The 19,880-nt window shown below is 45.7% G+C and overlaps 1 protein-coding gene across 1 annotated transcript in view; it reads right to left on the reverse strand.

Moving 5' to 3' along the window:
* The window catches only part of LOC137570836 (saccharopine dehydrogenase-like oxidoreductase), a 452,635-nt gene that overhangs the window by 183,572 nt on the left and 249,183 nt on the right, over nucleotides 1-19,880 (reverse strand). The window contains exons 7-8 of the mRNA XM_068279544.1: nucleotides 19,521-19,638; nucleotides 18,130-18,249 (exon numbers count right to left, since the gene is read on the reverse strand). Coding sequence (XP_068135645.1) covers nucleotides 18,130-18,249; nucleotides 19,521-19,638 — 238 coding nt within the window. The remainder of the gene's footprint in view (nucleotides 1-18,129; nucleotides 18,250-19,520; nucleotides 19,639-19,880) is intronic.

Consider the following 19,880-nt stretch of genomic DNA (forward strand, 5'->3'; position numbering starts at 1 on the left):
TTCCCACTGCCAGGGTACACAGAATTAACTTCTGCTGCCACTCTGCCACCAGCTATTACGTCAAACAATAGCTATATTGGTTGCAAAACCAAAAACCAAAAAACCATAAAAAAAAAAAAAAGGTTTAATTTTTCTGAGGTGCCCGGGTTGAAAACTGTGTTGTCCCAGTTGTGTATTGGACACAATGTGGGCTGCACGACCGCTGTCTGGGACCTCCTGTTGTGTTTATTTACAGCCCTGGTATCACCGCTAGGTACCAGGGCTATTATGTCACGCTGCCTACCTGCTGCCACACTCACACTGCTCCTCCATACCTCCTCCTGCTGCTGCTGCTGCTGTCTGTCTGTCTGTGTTTCCCACTGCCAGGGTACACAGATGATTTACCTTCTGCTGCCACTCTGCCACCAGCTATTACGTCAAACAATAGCTGCTCGCCTACTCCTCCATTTCTCCTCCTGCTGCTGCTGTCTGTCTGTGTTTCCCACTGCCAGGGTACACAGATGATTTACCTTCTGCTGCCACTCTGCCACCAGCTATTACGTCAAACAATAGCTGCTCGCCTACTCCTCCATTCCTCCTCCTGCTGCTGCTGTCTGTCTGTGTTTCCCACTGCCAGGGTACACAGAATTACCTTCTGCTGCCACTCTGCCACCAGCTATTACGTCAAACAATAGCTATATTGGTTGCAAAACCAAAACCAAACAAACCATTAAAAAAAAAAAAAAGGTTTAATTTTTCTGAGGTGCCCGGGTTGAAAACTGTGTTGTCCCAGTTGTGTATTGGACACAATGTGGGCTGCACGACCGCTGTCTGGGACCTCCTGTTGTGTTTATTTACAGCCCTGGTATCACCGCTAGGTACCAGGGCTATTATGTCACGGCGAGCTGCCTGCCTCATTGACTGCCTGCTGCCACACACTCATCCTCCTCCTCCTGCTGCTGAATTTACCTCCTGCTGTCTTTGTGTTTCCACTGCCAGGGAGCACATACAATGGCGCTTCCAACATGCGTGCGCCCACCAGCTATTTGTTACGCTAAAAAATAGCTGCATTTCTTAAAAAAAAAAATTGAAAAGAGAAATACGTGAAGAAGAAGAAGACGATATTGAAAAGGAAGGAGAAGATGAAGATGAAGAAGAAGAAGAAGATGAAGAAGAAGATGAAGAAGATGATGAAGAAGAAGATGAAAAAGAAGAAGAAGATGAAGAAGAGGAAGAAGAAGAAGATGAAGATGAAGAAGAAGATGAAGAAGAAGAAGAAGAAGAAGAAGAAGAAGAAGAAGAAGAAGAAGAAGAAGAAGATGAAGAAGAAGAAGACAATATAGAAGAAGAAGAAGAAGATATAGAAGAAGAAGATCGAGAAGAAGAAGAAGAAAGATAAAGAAGAAGAAAAACAAGTATATACAGTAACACTACTGAACAAAATTAAGGACACAACTTCTCTTTCCACATTTTTTTTTAAAGGAACATCCCCACATAATCACTTGCTGTTGTTACTTGGAAAAAAAGAGGTTTCTTGCATCATTCACCCTCAAAACAAGTGTTGGAAGCTATTTAAGGCCAATTCGAATAGTCAGCTCGAATAGTTAGCTCGAATACCGACTCGAATAGTGAGCTCGAAGTCCGAGGTCGAATCGAATAGTAAAAATTATTCGACTCGAATATTCGACTGACCTCGAATAATTTACTATTCGAATTCGACCAAACTCGAATTTTAAAAAGGGGTATTTGAGCATCACTAGTTGGCAGGTCACCTCCCCCAGAATTTTTTTCACTGCGCTCTCCACTATAGCTTGCAAGTCGGGCCCAATAAGCTTTGCCACCTCCCTTGCCACCGCTCTGAGCTCTACTGTGCTGCTGTCACGCATGTTCTCCTCCTCCATACTATCTGTGTCCCAGTGTCTGGCAGAGGAAAGCCTATCAGGACTTTGCCAGCGAGAGCGTTCCGGCGCCATCTTGGTCTGCCACAAGTCTCTGCGGGATCTTTGCTCTTTTTGCATGGAGCGTGTCAGGTACTTATCCATCCAGGCTCTTTGGTTGTTCACTGCTATGTGTGCCGTTTGATCAGCTGCAGCGCTGGATTTACCCACTGGGAAAGCAGAGCTCCTCTATCTCCTCCCGACCATGTAGGCGCCAGAACCAGAAGTCATGTTCCTCTTCTATAGCACTCTATGCCACTTGTTCATCTGCCCAGACCAGCCACAGGATGTCTTTTTTGATTACTTTGCAAGGCCCCAGCTTCACATCCACATCTATGCAGAAACTGTCCCTGCTGCAATTGTGCGTGTATTGTATGTACAGGAAGTTGTCATCATTCAGGTCCTGTACTGTCAGTTAGAACGGATGCAAAACTGTCAGGATTGGACAATACAGTACTGTACACATTGTATGTGTGAACACAAAAATGAAGGGACAGGACTGGAACGGAACTGGTAGCAAATCTGACATGTTTTGGTCTAGTCCATCTCCTTATGGAGGATTTTCAGAATCTTATCTTTTGTGACTCTCTTTCAACTGGCACAGTCCCAGTGGATTGGCGTACAGCCCACGTTTTCCCATTATTTAAGAAGGGCAAAAAATCAGATCCAGGAAATTATAGACCTGTAAGCTTAACATCAGTTGTATGCAAACTATTTGAGGGGTTACTAAGAGATACTATACATGACTTCATAGTAGAAAATAATCTTATTTCTCAGCATCAACATGGGTTTACTAAAGACAGGTCCTGTTTGACTAACATGCTCAGCTTTTATGAGGTAGTGAATGCTAATATGGATATTGGGAATGCTGTAGATGTGATATACTTGGACTTTGCAAAGGCCTTCGACACTGTTCCCCACAAAAGTCTGGTGCAAAAGTTGAGGATGCAAGGACTGGGGAAGAGTCTGTGTGCATGGATAGGGAACTGGCTAATGGACAGAAAACAAATAGTTGTGGTCAATGGATCGTACTCAAAATGGGAGACTGTTAGCAGTGGGGTACCACAGGGGTCTGTTCTGGGTCCAGTGCTCTTCAATTTATTTAATGATGACCTAGTACAGTGGTTCCCAACCTTTTCCGGCTCGGGGAACACTTTCTGACCAAATTTTTCTCCGGGGAACGGCGGGGGTTGTTTGCGCGCCCTAGTGGGCAGTGCCGTGCGCAGCAGGCTATGGGGGGGGGGGGGGGGGCTGGGATGCGGCTGCATAGCTAGCATAGTTGCCCCAGTATAGGGAGTTTAGTTGCCTCAGTATAGCTAGTATAGTGCCCCAGTATAGTGCCCCAGTATAGCCAGTATAGTGCCCCAGTATAGCCAGTATAGTGCCCCAGTATAGCCAGAATAGTGCCTCAGTATAGTGCCCCAGTATAGCGCCCCAGTATAGCTAGTATAGTGCCCCAGTATAGCCAGAATAGTGCCCCAGTATAGCTAGTATAGTGCCCCAGTATAGCCAGTATAGTGCCCCAGTATAGCCAGAATAGTGCCCCAGTATAGCGCCCCAGTATAGCTAGTATAGTGCCCCAGTATAGCCAGTATAGTGCCCCAGTATAGCCAGTATAGTGCTCCAGGATAGCCAGTATAGTGCCCCAGTATAGTGCCCCAGTATAGCTAGTATAGTGCCCCAGTATAGTGCCCCAGTATAGCCAGTATAGTGCCCCAGTATAGCCAGAATAGTGCCCTAGTATAGCCAGTATAGTGCCACAGTATAGTGCCCCAGTATAGCCAGAATAGTGCCCCAGTATAGCCAGAATAGTGCCCCAGTATAGCCAGTATAGTGCCCCAGTATAGCCAGAATAGTGCCCCAGTATAGCCAGTATAGTGCCCCAGTATAGTGCCCCAGTATAGCCAGAATAGTGCCCCAGTATAGCCAGTATAGTGCCACAGTATAGTGCCCCAGTATAGCCAGTATAGTGCCCCAGTATAGCCAGAATAGTGCCCCAGTATAGCCAGTATAGTGCCCCAGTATAGCCAGAATAGTGCCCCAGTATAGCCAGTATAGTGCCCCAGCATAGCCAGTACAATGCCCCAGTATAGCCAGAATAGTGCCCCAGTATAGCCAGTATAATGCCCCAGGATAGCGCCCCAGTATAGTGCCCCAGGATAGCTAGTATAGTGCCCCAGTATAGCCAGAATAGTGCCCCAGTATAGCCAGTATAGTGTCCCAGTATAGCCAGTATAGTGCCCCGGTATAGCCAGTATAGTGCCCCAGTATAGCCAGAATAGTGCCCCGGTATAGCCAGTATAGTGCCCCAGGATAGCGCCCCAGGATAGCCAGTATAGTGCCCGGTATAGCCAGTATGGGTAGGTGCCCGTCCCCGCCGCTGTTATTACCTTAACAGCGGCCGCTCTCCCCTCTCCGCCGCGTGTATTCAAGCAGCGTATCTCCCGGCTGCTCTGTGTGATGCGCAGGAAGCAGAGCAGCGGTTTCCTGTAACGGCGATATGTATCGCCGTTACTATGGTAACCGAGCCCTGCTTCCTGCGCATCACACAGAGCAGCCGGGAGATACGCTGCTTGAATGAATACACGAGCCGGAGAGGGGAGAGCGGCGGCCGTGGGGACGGGCGGGAGGGGGGAGGAAGAGGACAGTCCCGCGGACCACAGGTTGGGGATCCCCGCACGGCACACCAGGCAACATCCCGCGGCACACTAGTGTGTCGCGGAACACCGGTTGGGAGACACTGACCTAGTAGATGCAGTAGTGAGCAATGTTGCTATTTTTGCAGGTGATACAAAATTATGCAGAATCATCAACTCTCTGGAAGATAGTGTCATATTGCAACAGGATCTGGATAGGATGGCTATATGGGCACATACATGGCAGATGAAATTCAATGATGAAAAATGTAAAGTCATGCATTTTGGTCGTACCAATGGTCTAGCACCATACAAAATAAATGGGATACAGTTAAGGACATCAAACTTGGAGAAGGACTTAGGAGTACCCATCGACAACAAGTTAAATAATCGTACTCAATGCCAAGCCGCTGCAGCTAAAGCTAACACAATTTTGGGATGCATTAAAAGGGAAATAAAAACTCGAGATGCTAGCATAATATTGCCCCAGTTTAACTCTCTAGTAAGGCCACATCTGGAATATGGAATTCAGTTCTGGGCACCACATTACAAAAAAGATATTGCAGTTTTAGAGCAGGTGCAGAGACGAGCAATAAAATTGATACGTGGGGTGGAAGGTCTCACTTACCAAGAAAGGTTAGATAAACTGGGTTTATTTAGTCTAGAGAAAAGACGCCTTAGAGGGGATCTAATTAACATGTATAAATACATCAGAGGGCAATATAAAAGCTTGGCGGATGAGCTTTTTGTCCCTAGGCCTTCTCAAAGGACTTGAGGACACGATCTGCGCATGCAGGGAAAACGTTTTAGCCATTTATTTAGGAAAGGGTTCTTTACAGTAAGAGTGATTAAGATGTGGAATGCATTGCCACAGGAAGTTGTTATGGCAAACTCTATACCTGCATTTAAAGGGGGCTTAGATGCTTTCCTTGCGTTGAAAGATATCCATGGCTACAATTACTAGGTAATGCCTAATGATGTTGATCCAGGAATTTTATCTGATTGCCATCTGGAGTCGGGAAGGAATTTTTCCCTTTTGGGGCTAATTGGACCATGCCTTGTAAGGGTTTTTTCGCCTTTCTCTGGATCAACAGGGATATGTGAGGGAGCAGGCTGGTGTTGTACTTTATACTGGTTGAACTCGATGAACGTATGTCTTTTTTCAACCAAAATAACTATGTAACAGAAATTCTTTTATTTTCAACAGCAATTACTAAATAGTAGTTTCTAAGTCCAACTGCCCAAAAAGTGTGCAAGCAAGTAAGGTAACTGGCTGACATCCAGGGCCGGGACAAGGTCCAACACCAACAGAGGCTGAGCTGCCCAAGTGCGCCTCCTTCCCCCCCCCCCCCCCCCTCCATCGGCGACAACTATGTCACTGACATGGAGTCTCTCCCTGCTATTGTTTCTCTTTACGGGGTGGTGTATATAGTGAGCTGCTCCATAGGACTGCATTTGGCACGCATACAGTAATCATCAGTAGTAGAAATCACTTGACATTTTTTTGTTGCTATGGGGTTTTAGGTATCCAGGTATAGGGGCCCCCAGTATAGGAAGCCAGGTATAAGTGCCCCCAGATTTCATTCAGACACTTCATATTCTCCTACATCTTCAATACTAATAAGTCAACTGGTTTCCCCCAAACAATCCTATAGTGAAAATGAGTCTATAACTTTTATTTATTTATTTATTGTATTTATAAAGCGCCAACATATTACGCAGCGCTGGTAGGGATTATACTATGAGCTACTCTGGGGACAGTCAGTGACATGACTATGTACTCGGTAAAGTGCTGCAGAAGATGTCAATGCTATATAAATACATAATAATAATAATAATAATAATATAGTAGGACATTAGATTATGACTATGGTAGAGATTAGATAGTGAGCTCACGTGAGGACAGTCAGTGACATGACTATGTACTCTACAAAGTGCTGAAGAAGATGTCAGTGCTATATAAATACATAATAATAAATTAGACTATGGCTATTGCAGTCTTAGATTGTGAGCCCCTCTGAGGACAGTCAGTGACATGACTATGTACTCTGTAAAGTGCTGCAGAGGATGTCAGAGCTATATAAAAACATAATATGGAATATAGACTATGACTATGGTAGGATTAGATTGTGAGCTTCTCTGAAGACAGTCAGTGACATGACTATGTACTCTTTACAGTGCTACAGAAGATGTCATTGCTATGTAAATACATAATAATAATAACATGGTAGGACATTAGAATATGACTATGGTAGGGTTAGATTGTGAGCTCCTCTGAGGACAGTCAGTGACATGACTATGTACTCTGTAAAGTGCTGCAGGAGATGTCAGTGCTATATAAATACATAATAATAATAATAATATAGTAAGGCATTAGACTATGACTATGGTAGGATTAGATTGTGAGCTCCTCTGAGGACAGTCAGTGACATGACTATGTACTCTGTAAAGTGCTGCAGAAGATGTCAGTGCTATATAAATACGTAATAATAATATGGTAGGACATTAGATTAGGACTATGGCAGAGATTAGAAAGTGAGCTCATCAGAGGACAGTCAGTGACATGACTATGTACTTTGTAAACAGGTGCGAGTAATGGATACGACAAAACCCCTGGCGCTATTCCCCCAAGTGTATAAATGTGCCCCCATGTGTGCATTTATACATTACCTGTCCTGTGTTGTTTACCACACGGTGCCCATCCGTCTTCAGCTTCTTTCTGTTCCATGTGTGGCTCATATGTCACCAGCATATAGTCTTTGGTGCGATGTCAGGCATGGTAAATGTCAGCAGCGTGTGAAGCGCAAATGGAGGAGTGGGAAGTGGAAGATGGATGGACACCGCACGGGGGGCAACACAGGACAGGTTATGTATAAATACACACATGTGGGGTACATTTATACATTAGGGGTGGCTGTAGATGCAGCAGACACAGGGGACTTGGCCAATTCTGGAGAGATTTCATGCTGAAGTTGATTGGGAATCATCCTGCAATATATGGGCAGCCCACAGATCTCTCTCTAATCAGACTCTATCAGAGACAGATTTGTCTTAAGCAGGCCATACACTGGCTCGATTCGCGGCCGTTTCGACAGCAGATTCGATCCTGGGATCGAATCTGCTGCCAATCGTTCGCGGTAAACGCAGCCGCCGATCCGATTTCCTCCCGAAATCGGATCGGTCCGTCGATCGCGCCGTGCGGGAAATTACCCTCGATCGCCCGCGGGTAAAGTGCGCGTCGCTAGCGGCGGCCGATCCGATCAAGTATACATTACCTGAGGCACGGCTCTGTTCCGGCTCCATCCATCCCGGCGCTTCCTGTGTCACTGCAGTGACCAGGAAGTTCAAATAGAGGGCGCTCTATTTGAACTTCCTGGTCACGGAGTAACACAGGAAGCGCCGGGATGGAGCCGGAACAGAGCCGTGCAATGCGGAGAAGATGCCCGGGAGCCAGCATCAGGTAATGTATACGGGGGGGTGGGGACAGGCGGCAGGAGCAGCTCAGCAGATGGTGAATCGGTTTCAGGCTGAAATCGATTCACAATCTGTTTGCAGTAAAGGCAGCCATACGATCCCTCTCTGATCAGATTCGATCAGATAGGGATCTGTCAGCTGGTCGATCTAATGGCACATCGACCAGTGTATGGCCACCTTTACTCTAGCATGGCAGCATTAGGACCCTGTACAGTGTCATTCCTGTATGTCCAGGTCCTTATAAGTCCTGGGAGTAGAGGGGAGTAGGGAGAAGTACAGAAGGCTTTACAGCCTGTCTCCCTGACTTCCAGAGCACAGGTTCAGGATGGAGGAAGGGGCGCAGGGCTGCTCTCTCTCACATGCACACACGGTGCATGTGGTGTACACATACCTCTCCCCTTCCCGTTAGAATTCCATTCTCCATCAGCCAGCCGTGTTTGACTGGGCTGGCTTCCTGGGGGAGCAGCTGGATGATGTCACTGACAGAAGTCAGTAAAGAAACTATGTTTGACTCCTTATCAGATGCAGTCTTTAGAACCCCTGTGCAGAGAGCTTTTTCTGTTCCTCCCTGTAATGATCCACTCAGCTGTCTGCACAGACAGACAGCTGTTTGACCATTCCTTAAGTCTGAGGGCTGCAGGTCTCTGGAAAAGAGTAGTGTTGGGCGAACATCTAGATGTTCGGGTTCGGGCCGAACAGGCCGAACATGGCCGCGATGTTCGGGTGTTCAACCCGAACTCCGAACATAATGGAAGTCAATGGGGACCCGAACTTTTGTGCTTTGTAAAGCCTCCTTACATGCTACATACCCCAAATTTACAGGGTATGTGCACCTTGGGAGTGGGTACAAGAGGAAAAAAAATTTAGCAAAAAGAGCTTATAGTTTTTGAGAAAATCGATTTTAAAGTTTCAAAGGGAAAACTGTCTTTTAAATGCGGGAAATGTCTGTTTTCTTTGCACAGGTAACATGCTTTTTGTCGGCATGCAGTCATAAATGTAATACATATAAGAGGTTCCAGGAAAAGGGACCGGTAACGCTAACCCAGCAGCAGCACACGTGATGGAACAGGGGGAGGGTGGCGCAGGAGGAGAAGGCCACGCTTTGAGACACAACAACCCAGGCCTTGCATGAGGACAAGAAGCGTGCGGATAGCAATTTGCATTTTGTCGCCATGCAGTCATAAATGTAATACAGATGAGAGGTTCAATAAACAGGGACCGGAAACGCTAACCCATCACAGATGTTCATTGTTCATGTTACTTGGTTGGGGTCCGGGAGTGTTGCGTAGTCATTTCCAATCCAGGATTGATTCATTTTAATTTGAGTCAGACGGTCTGCATTTTCTGTGGAGAGGCGGATACGCCGCCGATCTGTGACGATGCCTCCGGCAGCACTGAAACAGCGTTCCGACATAACGCTGGCTGCCGGGCAAGCCAGCACCTCTATTGCGTACATTGCCAGTTTGTGCCAGGTGTCTAGCTTCGATACCCAATAGTTGAAGGGTGCAGATGGATTGTTCAACACAGCTACGCCATCTGACATGTAGTCCTTGACCATCTTTTCCAGGCGATCGGTGTTGGAGGTGGATCTGCACGCTTGCTGTTCTGTGTGCTGCTGCATGGGTGTCAGAAAATTTTCCCACTCCAAGGACACTGCCGATACCATTCCCTTTTGGGCACTAGCTGCGTCTTGTGTTGTTTGCTGCCCTCCTGGTCGTCCTGGGTTTGCGGAAGTCAGTCTGTCGGCGTACAACTGGCTAGAGGAGGGGGAGGATGTCAATCTCCTCTCTAAAGTCTCCACAAGGGCCTGCTGGTATTCTTCCATTTTGACCTGTCTGGCTCGTTCTTCAAGCAGTTTTGGAACATTGTGTTTGTACCGTGGATCCAGAAGGGTATAAACCCAGTAATTGGTGTTGTCCAGAATGCGCACAATGCATGGGTCGCGTTCAATGCAGTCCTAGGCCGAAGAGGTCATAGCCTAGGGTCACAAAACCTGTTTATTTGGGCAATTTCAATGGTGGCGAGTCTGACGTACATAAATCGCAGCAATGGCCGTTAGCAACGTCTGAATCTCACGAAATGTCTCATGCAGGTAGAAGACATATTGTTAGACTTGGGCTCCAAAGATGGGTTCCCTACATCTCTGCAAACCAGAGTTACAGGGCTCCAAATTTGGTAAAATCCCCCATAGGCTTTCATTGGGCCTCCTATTTACAGTTCCAAAATCTCACATCTTTTCAAAGGGCAATTACTCAGCAGTGGCAAATTTTCTAGCATTGTAGGGACCCTTAGGGGGAACATGACTGGTGAGTTTCGGGCCCCTAGGCCAAAGAGGTCATAGCCTAGGGTCACAAAAACCTGTTTATTTGGGCTATTTCAATGGTAGTGATGGTGACGTACATAAATCGCAGCAATGGCCGTTAGCAAAGTCTGAATCTCACGAAATGTCTCATGCAGGTAGAAGACATATTGTTAGACTTGGATTCCAAAGATGGGGTCCCTACATCTCTGCAAACCAGAGTTACAGGGGTCCAAAATTGGTAAAATCCCCCATAGGATTTCATTGCCTCCCTATTTCACTTTCCAAAATCTCACATCTTTTCAAAGGGCAATGGCTCAGCAGTACCAAACTTTCTAGCATTGTAGGGACCCTTAGGAGGAACATGACTGGTGAGTTTCGGGCCCCTAGGCCAAAGAGGTCATAGCCTAGGGTCACAAAAACCTGTTTATTTGGGCTATTTCAATGGTAGTGATGGTGACGTACATAAATCGCAGCAATGGCCGTTAGCAAAGTCTGAATCTCACGAAATGTCTCATGCAGGTAGAAGACATATTGTTAGACTTGGATTCCAAAGATGGGGTCCCTACATCTCTGCAAACCAGAGTTACAGGGGTCCAAAATTGGTAAAATCCCCCATAGGATTTCATTGCCTCCCTATTTCACTTTCCAAAATCTCACATCTTTTCAAAGGGCAATGGCTCAGCAGTATCAAATTTTCTAGCATTGTAGGGACCCTTAGGGGGATCATGACTGGTGAGTTTTGCCACTGCTGAGCCATTGCCCTTTGAAATGGTGTGAGATTTTGGAACGGTAAATAGGAGGCCCTATGAAAGCCTATGGGGGATTTTACCAATTTTGGACCCCTGTAACTCTGGTTTGCAGAGATGTAGGGACCCCATCTTTGGAATCCAAGTCTAACAATATGTCTTCTACCTGCATGAGACATTTCGTGAGATTCAGACGTTGCTAACGGCCATGGCTGAGATTTATGTACGCCACCATCACTACCATTGAAATAGCCCAAATAAACAGGTTTTTGTGACCCTAGGCTATGACCTCTTCGGCCTAGGGGCCCGAAACTCACCAGTCATGTTCCCCCTAAGGGTCCCTACAATGCTAGAAAGTTTGGTACTGCTGAGCCATTGCCCTTTGAAAAGATGTGAGATTTTGGAAAGTGAAATAGGGAGGCAATGAAATCCTATGGGGGATTTTACCAATTTTGGACCCCTGTAACTCTGGTTTGCAGAGATGTAGGGACCCCATCTTTGGAATCCAAGTCTAACAATATGTCTTCTACCTGCATGAGACATTTCGTGAGATTCAGACTTTGCTAACGGCCATTGCTGCGATTTATGTACGTCACCATCACTACCATTGAAATAGCCCAAATAAACAGGTTTTTGTGACCCTAGGCTATGACCTCTTCGGCCTAGGGGCCCGAAACTCACCAGTCATGTTCCCCCTAAGGGTCCCTACAATGCTAGAAAATTTGGTACTGCTGAGCCATTGCCCTTTGAAAAGATGTGAGATTTTGGAAAGTGAAATAGGGAGGCAATGAAATCCTATGGGGGATTTTACCAATTTTGGACCCCTGTAACTCTGGTTTGCAGAGATGTAGGGAACCCATCTTTGGAGCCCAAGTCTAACAATATGTCTTCTACCTGCATGAGACATTTCGTGAGATTCAGACGTTGCTAACGGCCATTGCTGCGATTTATGTACGTCAGACTCGCCACCATTGAAATTGCCCAAATAAACAGGTTTTGTGACCCTAGGCTATGACCTCTTCGGCCTAGGACTGCATTGAACGCGACCCACGCATTGTGCGCATTCTGGACAACACCAATTACTGGGTTTATACCCTTCTGGATCCACGGTACAAACACAATGTTCCAAAACTGCTTGAAGAAAGAGCCAGACAGGTCAAAATGGAAGAATACCAGCAGGCCCTTGTGGAGACTTTAGAGAGGAGATTGACATCCTCCCCCTCCTCTAGCCAGTTGTACGCCGACAGACTGACTTCCGCAAACCCAGGACGACCAGGAGGGCAGCAAACAACACAAGACGCAGCTAGTGCCCAAAAGGGAATGGTATCGGCAGTGTCCTTGGAGTGGGAAAATTTTCTGACACCCATGCAGCAGCACACAGAACAGCAAGCGTGCAGATCCACCTCCAACACCGATCGCCTGGAGAAGATGGTCAAGGACTACATGTCAGATGGCGTAGCTGTGTTGAACAATCCATCTGCACCCTTCAACTATTGGGTATCGAAGCTAGACACCTGGCACAAACTGGCAATGTACGCAATAGAGGTGCTGGCTTGCCCGGCAGCCAGCGTTATGTCGGAACGCTGCTTCAGTGCTGCCGGAGGCATCGTCACAGATCGGCGGCGTATCCGCCTCTCCACAGAAAATGCAGACCGTCTGACTCAAATTAAAATGAATCAATCCTGGATTGGAAACGACTACGCAACACTCCCGGACCCCAACCAAGTAACATGAACAATGAACATCTGTGATGGGTTAGCGTTTCCGGTCCCTGTTTATTGAACCTCTCATCTGTATTACATTTATGACTGCATGGCGACAAAATGCAAATTGCTATCCGCACGCTTCTTGTCCTCATGCAAGGCCTGGGTTGTTGTGTCTCAAAGCGTGGCCTTCTCCTCCTGCGCCACCCTCCTCCTGTTCCATCACGTGTGCTGCTGCTGGGTTAGCGTTACCGGTCCCTTTTCCTGGAACCTCTTATATGAATTACATTTATGACTGCATGCCGACAAAAAGCATGTTACCTGTGCAAAGAAAACAGACATTTCCCGCATTTAAAAGACAGTTTTCCCTTTGAAATTTTAAAATTGATTTTCTCAAAAACTATAAGCTCTTTTTGCTAAATTTTTTTTCCTCTTGTACCCACTCCCAAGGTGCACATACCCTGTAAATTTGGGGTATGTAGCATATAAGGAGGCTTTACAAAGCACGAAAGTTCGGGTCCCCATTGACTTCCATTATGTTCGGAGTTCGGCCATGTTCGGCCCGAACCCGAACATCTAGATGTTCGCCCAACACTACACGTGACCCGTTCGGCCAATCACAGCGCTAGCCGAACGTTCGGGTAACGTTCGGCCATGCGCTCTTAGTTCGGCCATATGGCCGAACAGTTTGGCCGAACACCATCAGGTGTTCGGCCGAACCCGAACATCACCCGAACAGGGTGATGTTCTGCAGAACCCGAACAGTGGCGAACACTGTTCGCCCAACACTAGAAAAGAGACCTGTCTTTGCTTTGCAAGTTTCAGACCTGCTCTGCTGCTGAGGAATTTGCATACATTCGTTATGCAAATTGCCTACTTGCCTCCTTTAAAGGCTGGCAGTATAAATACCATTTTCTCCCAGAATCCTTTGCTGGTCATAGAGGTTTGTTCCTGCTGAACTCACCTGGAGTGTCAGCCATTGCTATCTTAGTGTAGCTAATTCTTGGAGAGTGCATTTTGCACTCTCACTAGTGCAGTCAGGTTTTGTGTTTATCTGTATTGCCTAGTCCTGTCTTGTTTTTCTGTCGCGATTGCGCTGTCGCCAGCGGCGGTTGATAGCGAATCGATCTGTCTTGTTTGGATCACACTAGCCTCTAGCGGTAGCAGCTGTGGATCCTTCTGATCTGTATTCTTAGAGTGTAAGCTGGAGCAGCGGTTGCTACTGGCTACCTCAACTGTTTGTCTTGTTTGGATCGCACTAGCTTCTAGCGGTAGCGGCTGTGGATCCTTCTGATCTGTGTTCCTGGAGTGAAAGCTGGAGAAGCGGTTGCTACTGGCTACCTCACCTGTCTGTCTTGTCTGTTTGTGCTCATTTGTGTTACTTGTGGCTAGTTAGGGTGGCACGCTTATCACTGGGCACTTAACGCGCGGTGATCGTGTCTTAAATGTGTTCGCTGTTACGAATGAGTGCGGTGTTCGCGTTTAGCTAGCATTTATTTTCCTTACGTTTGGATCATTGTTTATTGCTGTGTCTTTCTTGCTGCTCTTGTGCTCTGTCTTGATTCGGTCTTGTGTCACTATTTGGCAATCAGCATTCTTGCGTTCCCACTTCGTTTCCGCTGTTGTGTGTTCACCGTCGCTGGGTGACGACTAGATTGGTGACACACATACATTCTGTCCCTGTAATCATTCTCTCTCTTTAGGGGCTATCTTGCCCTGTGTTGCTTCTCTTCGTACAATTTCCATCTGGCATCTGTGGCAGCGCAGAGGGTTTATTCCTCTGCACTCCACAGCTCCATCTGCCGGTGGGAATTCCCCTCTACTGGTGCTTTGCACCAAAAGCTGGGTTCTATCATTTTGACACGCTTGTGGAGGACTTCCGCAGTGTCAGCGCACATCTTGTGCGCTGACCACGGAGATATCCCACAATCGTTACACTCCCTTACTTGTGTCTGAGATTCGTGTCTCAGGACAGGGGAAAACAAACTGGACTGCCGTGGAATGAAATGCCTTTGAAAGCGCCCCATCCTAACCTGATGACCTGCCGCTCAGAGGCCGAAGCCTCTTCTGCCTCTGTGTCGTCCCAGCCCTGCTGACATCTTCTGTTTAGAACCTTTCTAGGGATCTGTATAGATCCTTTCTAGGAAATGGTTTGTATAGAGAAGTGATTCTCAACCAGGGTCAACCTGTGTCATTTTCATGACATTAAGGTGAGACAAAAAGTCCAATTTCCCCATAATTGCAGGACAAAATAGTCCCGTGTCTTCATTTTAAGTATCCGTCCATCGCAACAGAGGGATACCATTGCAGTTCGAGCAAGGAGGACTGCGGCATGAGACTGGTCGACAGGGTAAGTATGGCCCTTTTTTTATCCCACTGAACACCTATGGTAATGGAGGCACTTTTTTAAACAGGGGGACAACAGACACTACATAAATTTTTATAACTGCTGAACACCAATGCTTATTGGGGCACTTATTTTATAGGGGTTGGGGGGAGGAGTGCAATGGAAGCTACGTAATTTTTGTAATACCACTGAACACCAATGCTTAGGGGGGGCAATTATTTTATATGTTGGTGAGGGGCAACGGAGGCTAAATCTTAAAGGGGGTTATGGCGGTTGCATTAATTAAAATGGAGGCCGCACTTATAAAGATGAAATTATTAAAGGGGATCCTGAAGGCTACACAAGTTTTAAAGGAGCACACTAGTTGTCATAGTGTGGGAAACATAAGGGTACACTGTTATTAATGAGCACACTTTTTAGATGGGATTATCATTGCTGCATTTGTCATTTGTATTTGACATCTGGGGCTCATGGTCACTGTATCTGTCTACTGGGGGCTAATGACCACTGAACCTGTCACCTCGGTTCATGGCAGCTAGACTTGTCATCTGGGGTTCTTGGCTGTTGCACTGCCTCCTGGGGCTCATGGTAGCTGCATTTGTCATCTGGGGGCTCATGGTCAAAAACATTTCTCATATGGGGCTGTTAGTCACTGTGATCTGGTGGCTCACAATCACTGCATTTGCCTTTTGGGGGCTCATGATTGTTGCATTTGTCATCTGAGGGCTCAAAGTCACTGCATCTGTCTACCGAAGCTAATCACTACTGCATCTGTCGTCTGGGACCCATAGCTGCTGAACTTTTTAACTGGGGCTCATGGCTGATGTATTTAAAAAAACAAAAAAACACTTGTGAACAGCTTCAGTCAGCTTAGCGCCTCTAGACAGAGGCGCTAAGCTGACTGAAGCTGTTCACAAGTGTTTTTTTGCTCCTACCTATAGCCTGATGAAGTGGGTAAAACCCGCGAAACGCGTTGCAGTTTAATTGGCGTATGTAAATAAAAAGTTTTTTCTGTCGAAAATCCGACATTTTCTTGTGTCTGCATCGGGGAGGTAAGTCCACCAACGACCTCCCTGCCTTTTAAACATTTTATTTCTTTTTATACTTCTGGCGCCTCTGTAACATTGTTTACAATGCTACAAGATGTATGGCCAACTTGCTCAATCGGTGGTAACGGCGAGCGATATCAGGACGAGTGACAAAGCCCCCGGCGCTGTGTGTGTATGTATGCATGTAATGTATATGTGCTGTAACGTGCATTGATACATTACTTGTCCTGTGTTGCAGTGTCCATCTGTCTTCCGCCGCTCTTCAGTTAAGAGAAAGTAGGTGAAATCTGCTCTACCGCTGCTGCTAGGAAAGTGCTGGAACCAGGCAACTTGTGCAAAAAGAAGGTGGAAGTTTCGCACAATGGCCTCGATTCATAAACAGCAGTGCGATAAGAAAAATCTTGTCGGGAAAATACCACACTCGGTATTTTCCCGGTCTGTGTGCTAATTCATAAAGATTTCCCTAGCTGCTGTTGGAGGTCGGTAAATCACTGCAGCCCCTTGAGCGGTAGAGTAGAGCAGTGTGGCGATTCTCTCTTTTGCCCTGCAGAAATGACTCGCACAGACGGCTCTCTGCAAAAATGACTCACTCAGATGACTTGCACAGACTTTCCCTGACTCGCACAGACGGCTCTCTGGCTCTCTCCACAGATGACTCAAACAGACTTCGGCTCTCTGCACTTTGCATTCATCAGAGCTGTCAGCACCTTGTTAACGCCTCACTAGAGGTGTCGGTAACTACCGCCAGGCTTACCGCTTGTTGAAGGCTTTATGAATTGGCATTTGCTGACAATTTACTGACATGTGTTGTCGGTAACTACAGCCAAGTCGGTAATTTATCTCCCTGGTCGGTAATGTCAGCTTTTCATGCGGTAACAGCCTTTATGAATTGACACTTTGCTAAGTGCTCGGTAAAGTCTGCTGTTTTCAGCATTACCGCATGAGGTAATGCTTTATGAATCGAGGCCAATGTCACTAGCAAAACCAAACCAACTTTATTCTATCAAATAAAACCCATACAGCCAGGTAACTAGTTACTTTCTTTTTGCTCTTCAATTACCTGCATACATGCTGCCAGTGCATAGCACGCCAGCGCTTGACGTCACACATGTGCCATGCCAGCAACATGTATGTGGATAATTGAAGAGAGGTGGAAGATGGACGGCCACCATGATGACACATGACAGATAATGTATAAATGCACATTACAATACATGTACATTACATGCATACACACATACATACACACACAACGGTGAGGCGGAGGATGCGGCGGCTGGGCCAATTCCTGAGAGTTTTCAACATGAAATTGATCGGGAATCCGCTTGTGGTGTATGGGCAGCTGACAAATCTCTTTACGATCAGATGTGATCAGAGAGAGATTTTTCTCTTGGTCAAATCTGCCCATCGTCACTATTTGTATGGCTACCTTTAGTCTCTGCATTTGTCACTTCGGGCTGCATTGTCACTTGGGGGTCTATGTTGCATTTTTATATGAGGGCTTTTGGCCACTGCATTTGTCATTTGGGGGCTAACCTTTGATGCAGTTTTCGTCACCTGGAAGCTCATTGCAGTTTAAGCAAGGACCCCTGGAATGTATATATCCTATATGCATGTGTATAGACATATGTTTAATTTAAAAACATTTCTTGATAGTTGTTCTTTAAGTTTTTCCGGGCATACCGGCATTCAGCTGATGTTTGCCGCTACATGCCAAGCTCCCCTGGCACAGTCAAATCTCGCTGCATCTGTGCTGACCTGCCGTTCAGTAAGCCAGTAACTATTCAGTAGGAGATCTTGGGCAAGACTCCCTAACTCTGCTACTGCCTACAGAGCGCGTCCTAGTGACTGCAGCTCTGGCGTTTTGGGTCCGCCATGAGAATAGCGCAATATAAATGTTCTTTGTCTTGTCAAAAAACTAAAACAAACAAGCAAGCAAGGAAGCAAAGTACTTACTTTTATCAGAAGAGATCTTCCAAAGCTAAATGTAGTAAAAAGTAGGAAAAAAAATCCTGCAAACATGAGCTTGATAACTGACAAAAGCCCACCCACTGCTGCATATGCCGAATACTGAACCTAAGGAAAGAAAGAAAGAAAGAGTTGATGCTTTATTGAATGCATTAAAAAACACACACACAAAGGTATATTTTCTCACTAAAACCCAATAAAAATAAAATAAATGGGTTTGTAGTCACTAAAGGAAAAGTAATATTTGAAAGTAACACAATACAATCTTCTCTGGTGACATGACACTAACATCTTTGCAGACTTGATGCATAGGCATCATTAGTTCTTACGCTACTCAAACTTGTTGGGCACATTCAGAGCAGAGGGATTCGTGTTCCAGTATATTTTAAATGGCCTCTGATTGCTTCAGTCCATAGACCTAAACACTGTAACCTTAACCACATTGTAGCGATTACCCCCACCTCTACTGCCCTATCTGAAAAGTAACACCTAAACACAATGCTTTATCTGCCTGGTGCCCACTAACCATAACCCAGACCTCAAGTTTGCATATGTGTATCAGCGCCAAGGAAACAAAGTGGCCGCTGCTGAGAGAAGAACGATGTCCAGAGTTCACAAATAGATAAATTATATATGCTCAGCGCAGAGTCCAAAAACAAAAGACGAGTCTTCAGCAAAGGATAAAAGCAGGCAAATCTCCACCACAATAAATATTGGGTTCACGGCACAGCTCTGCAATCATGGATACCCAAAAAAGGAAAGAGGCTTACCAGCTGGTAGCTGGTAAGCCTCTTTCCTTTTTTGGGTATCCATGATTGCAGAGCTGTGCCGTGAACCCAATATTTATTGTGGTGGAGATTTGCCTGCTTTTATCCTTTGCTGAAGACTCGTCTTTTGTTTTTGGACTCTGCGCTGAGCATATATAATATAACCCAGACCTCAGACTAAACCAAAAGCTTCATCTTTTACCAAAAAAATCCCTAATCAAAACCATTATGACACTGTATGATTACCCTAAGGTTCTGACTCCAATCCCTCAACTCTAACCTTGCTAATGTGTATGGTTGATAAAATAGTGTTATTACACATTCAAAAATGTATGCGTTGGAAGCTGTTAATTCACAACATTCAGAATGCCATATGAAAGTTGTCAGATGAGCAAATCTACTCAAAACTTCTTGAGAAAAAAAAAATACTATCAATTATGCAAAATTAAATTGTGCCTTTTTTTCTAAGTTTTAGTGGACAAATTAAATGATTTTTTAAACTGTGTGTGTAACTGCACAGTCTGTTCCCCACATTTATAATTCTACTAGTTCTAGCCAGTCTACACATTTAGAAAAATAATTTAAATGACAATTTGTCGAGTAATAACTTACAGGGGTTTCCTTCAGGTTTTCATACAAGTAGCGCTGAGTCCGTTTAACAACTGAATAATCAGACCCCAAGAAAGGAATAGAATACTGCTTCACTTCATTGCTGTAAAATAAAAGTCCCCTGGAAGAAAATTCATTCAGATTAAACATTTTATAAGTGCCACATGCTAAAGTGTATAATTTTTCATATCAGAGATATTTGGCAATAGTAGATATCCTTCTGCGCTATATTGCAGAGACCTGCAGACCCTGCGCACAATATACTGACAGGTGGTCATCATCACTTAAACCAAATAAAAAGGGTCAGATCTCCGATCCACAAAATAAAATCCCATTTATTTAAAACCAGTTAAAAACAGTTCC

This window comes from Hyperolius riggenbachi, chromosome 4 (genome assembly GCF_040937935.1).
Source record: "Hyperolius riggenbachi isolate aHypRig1 chromosome 4, aHypRig1.pri, whole genome shotgun sequence".
NCBI lineage: Eukaryota > Metazoa > Chordata > Amphibia > Anura > Hyperoliidae > Hyperolius > Hyperolius riggenbachi.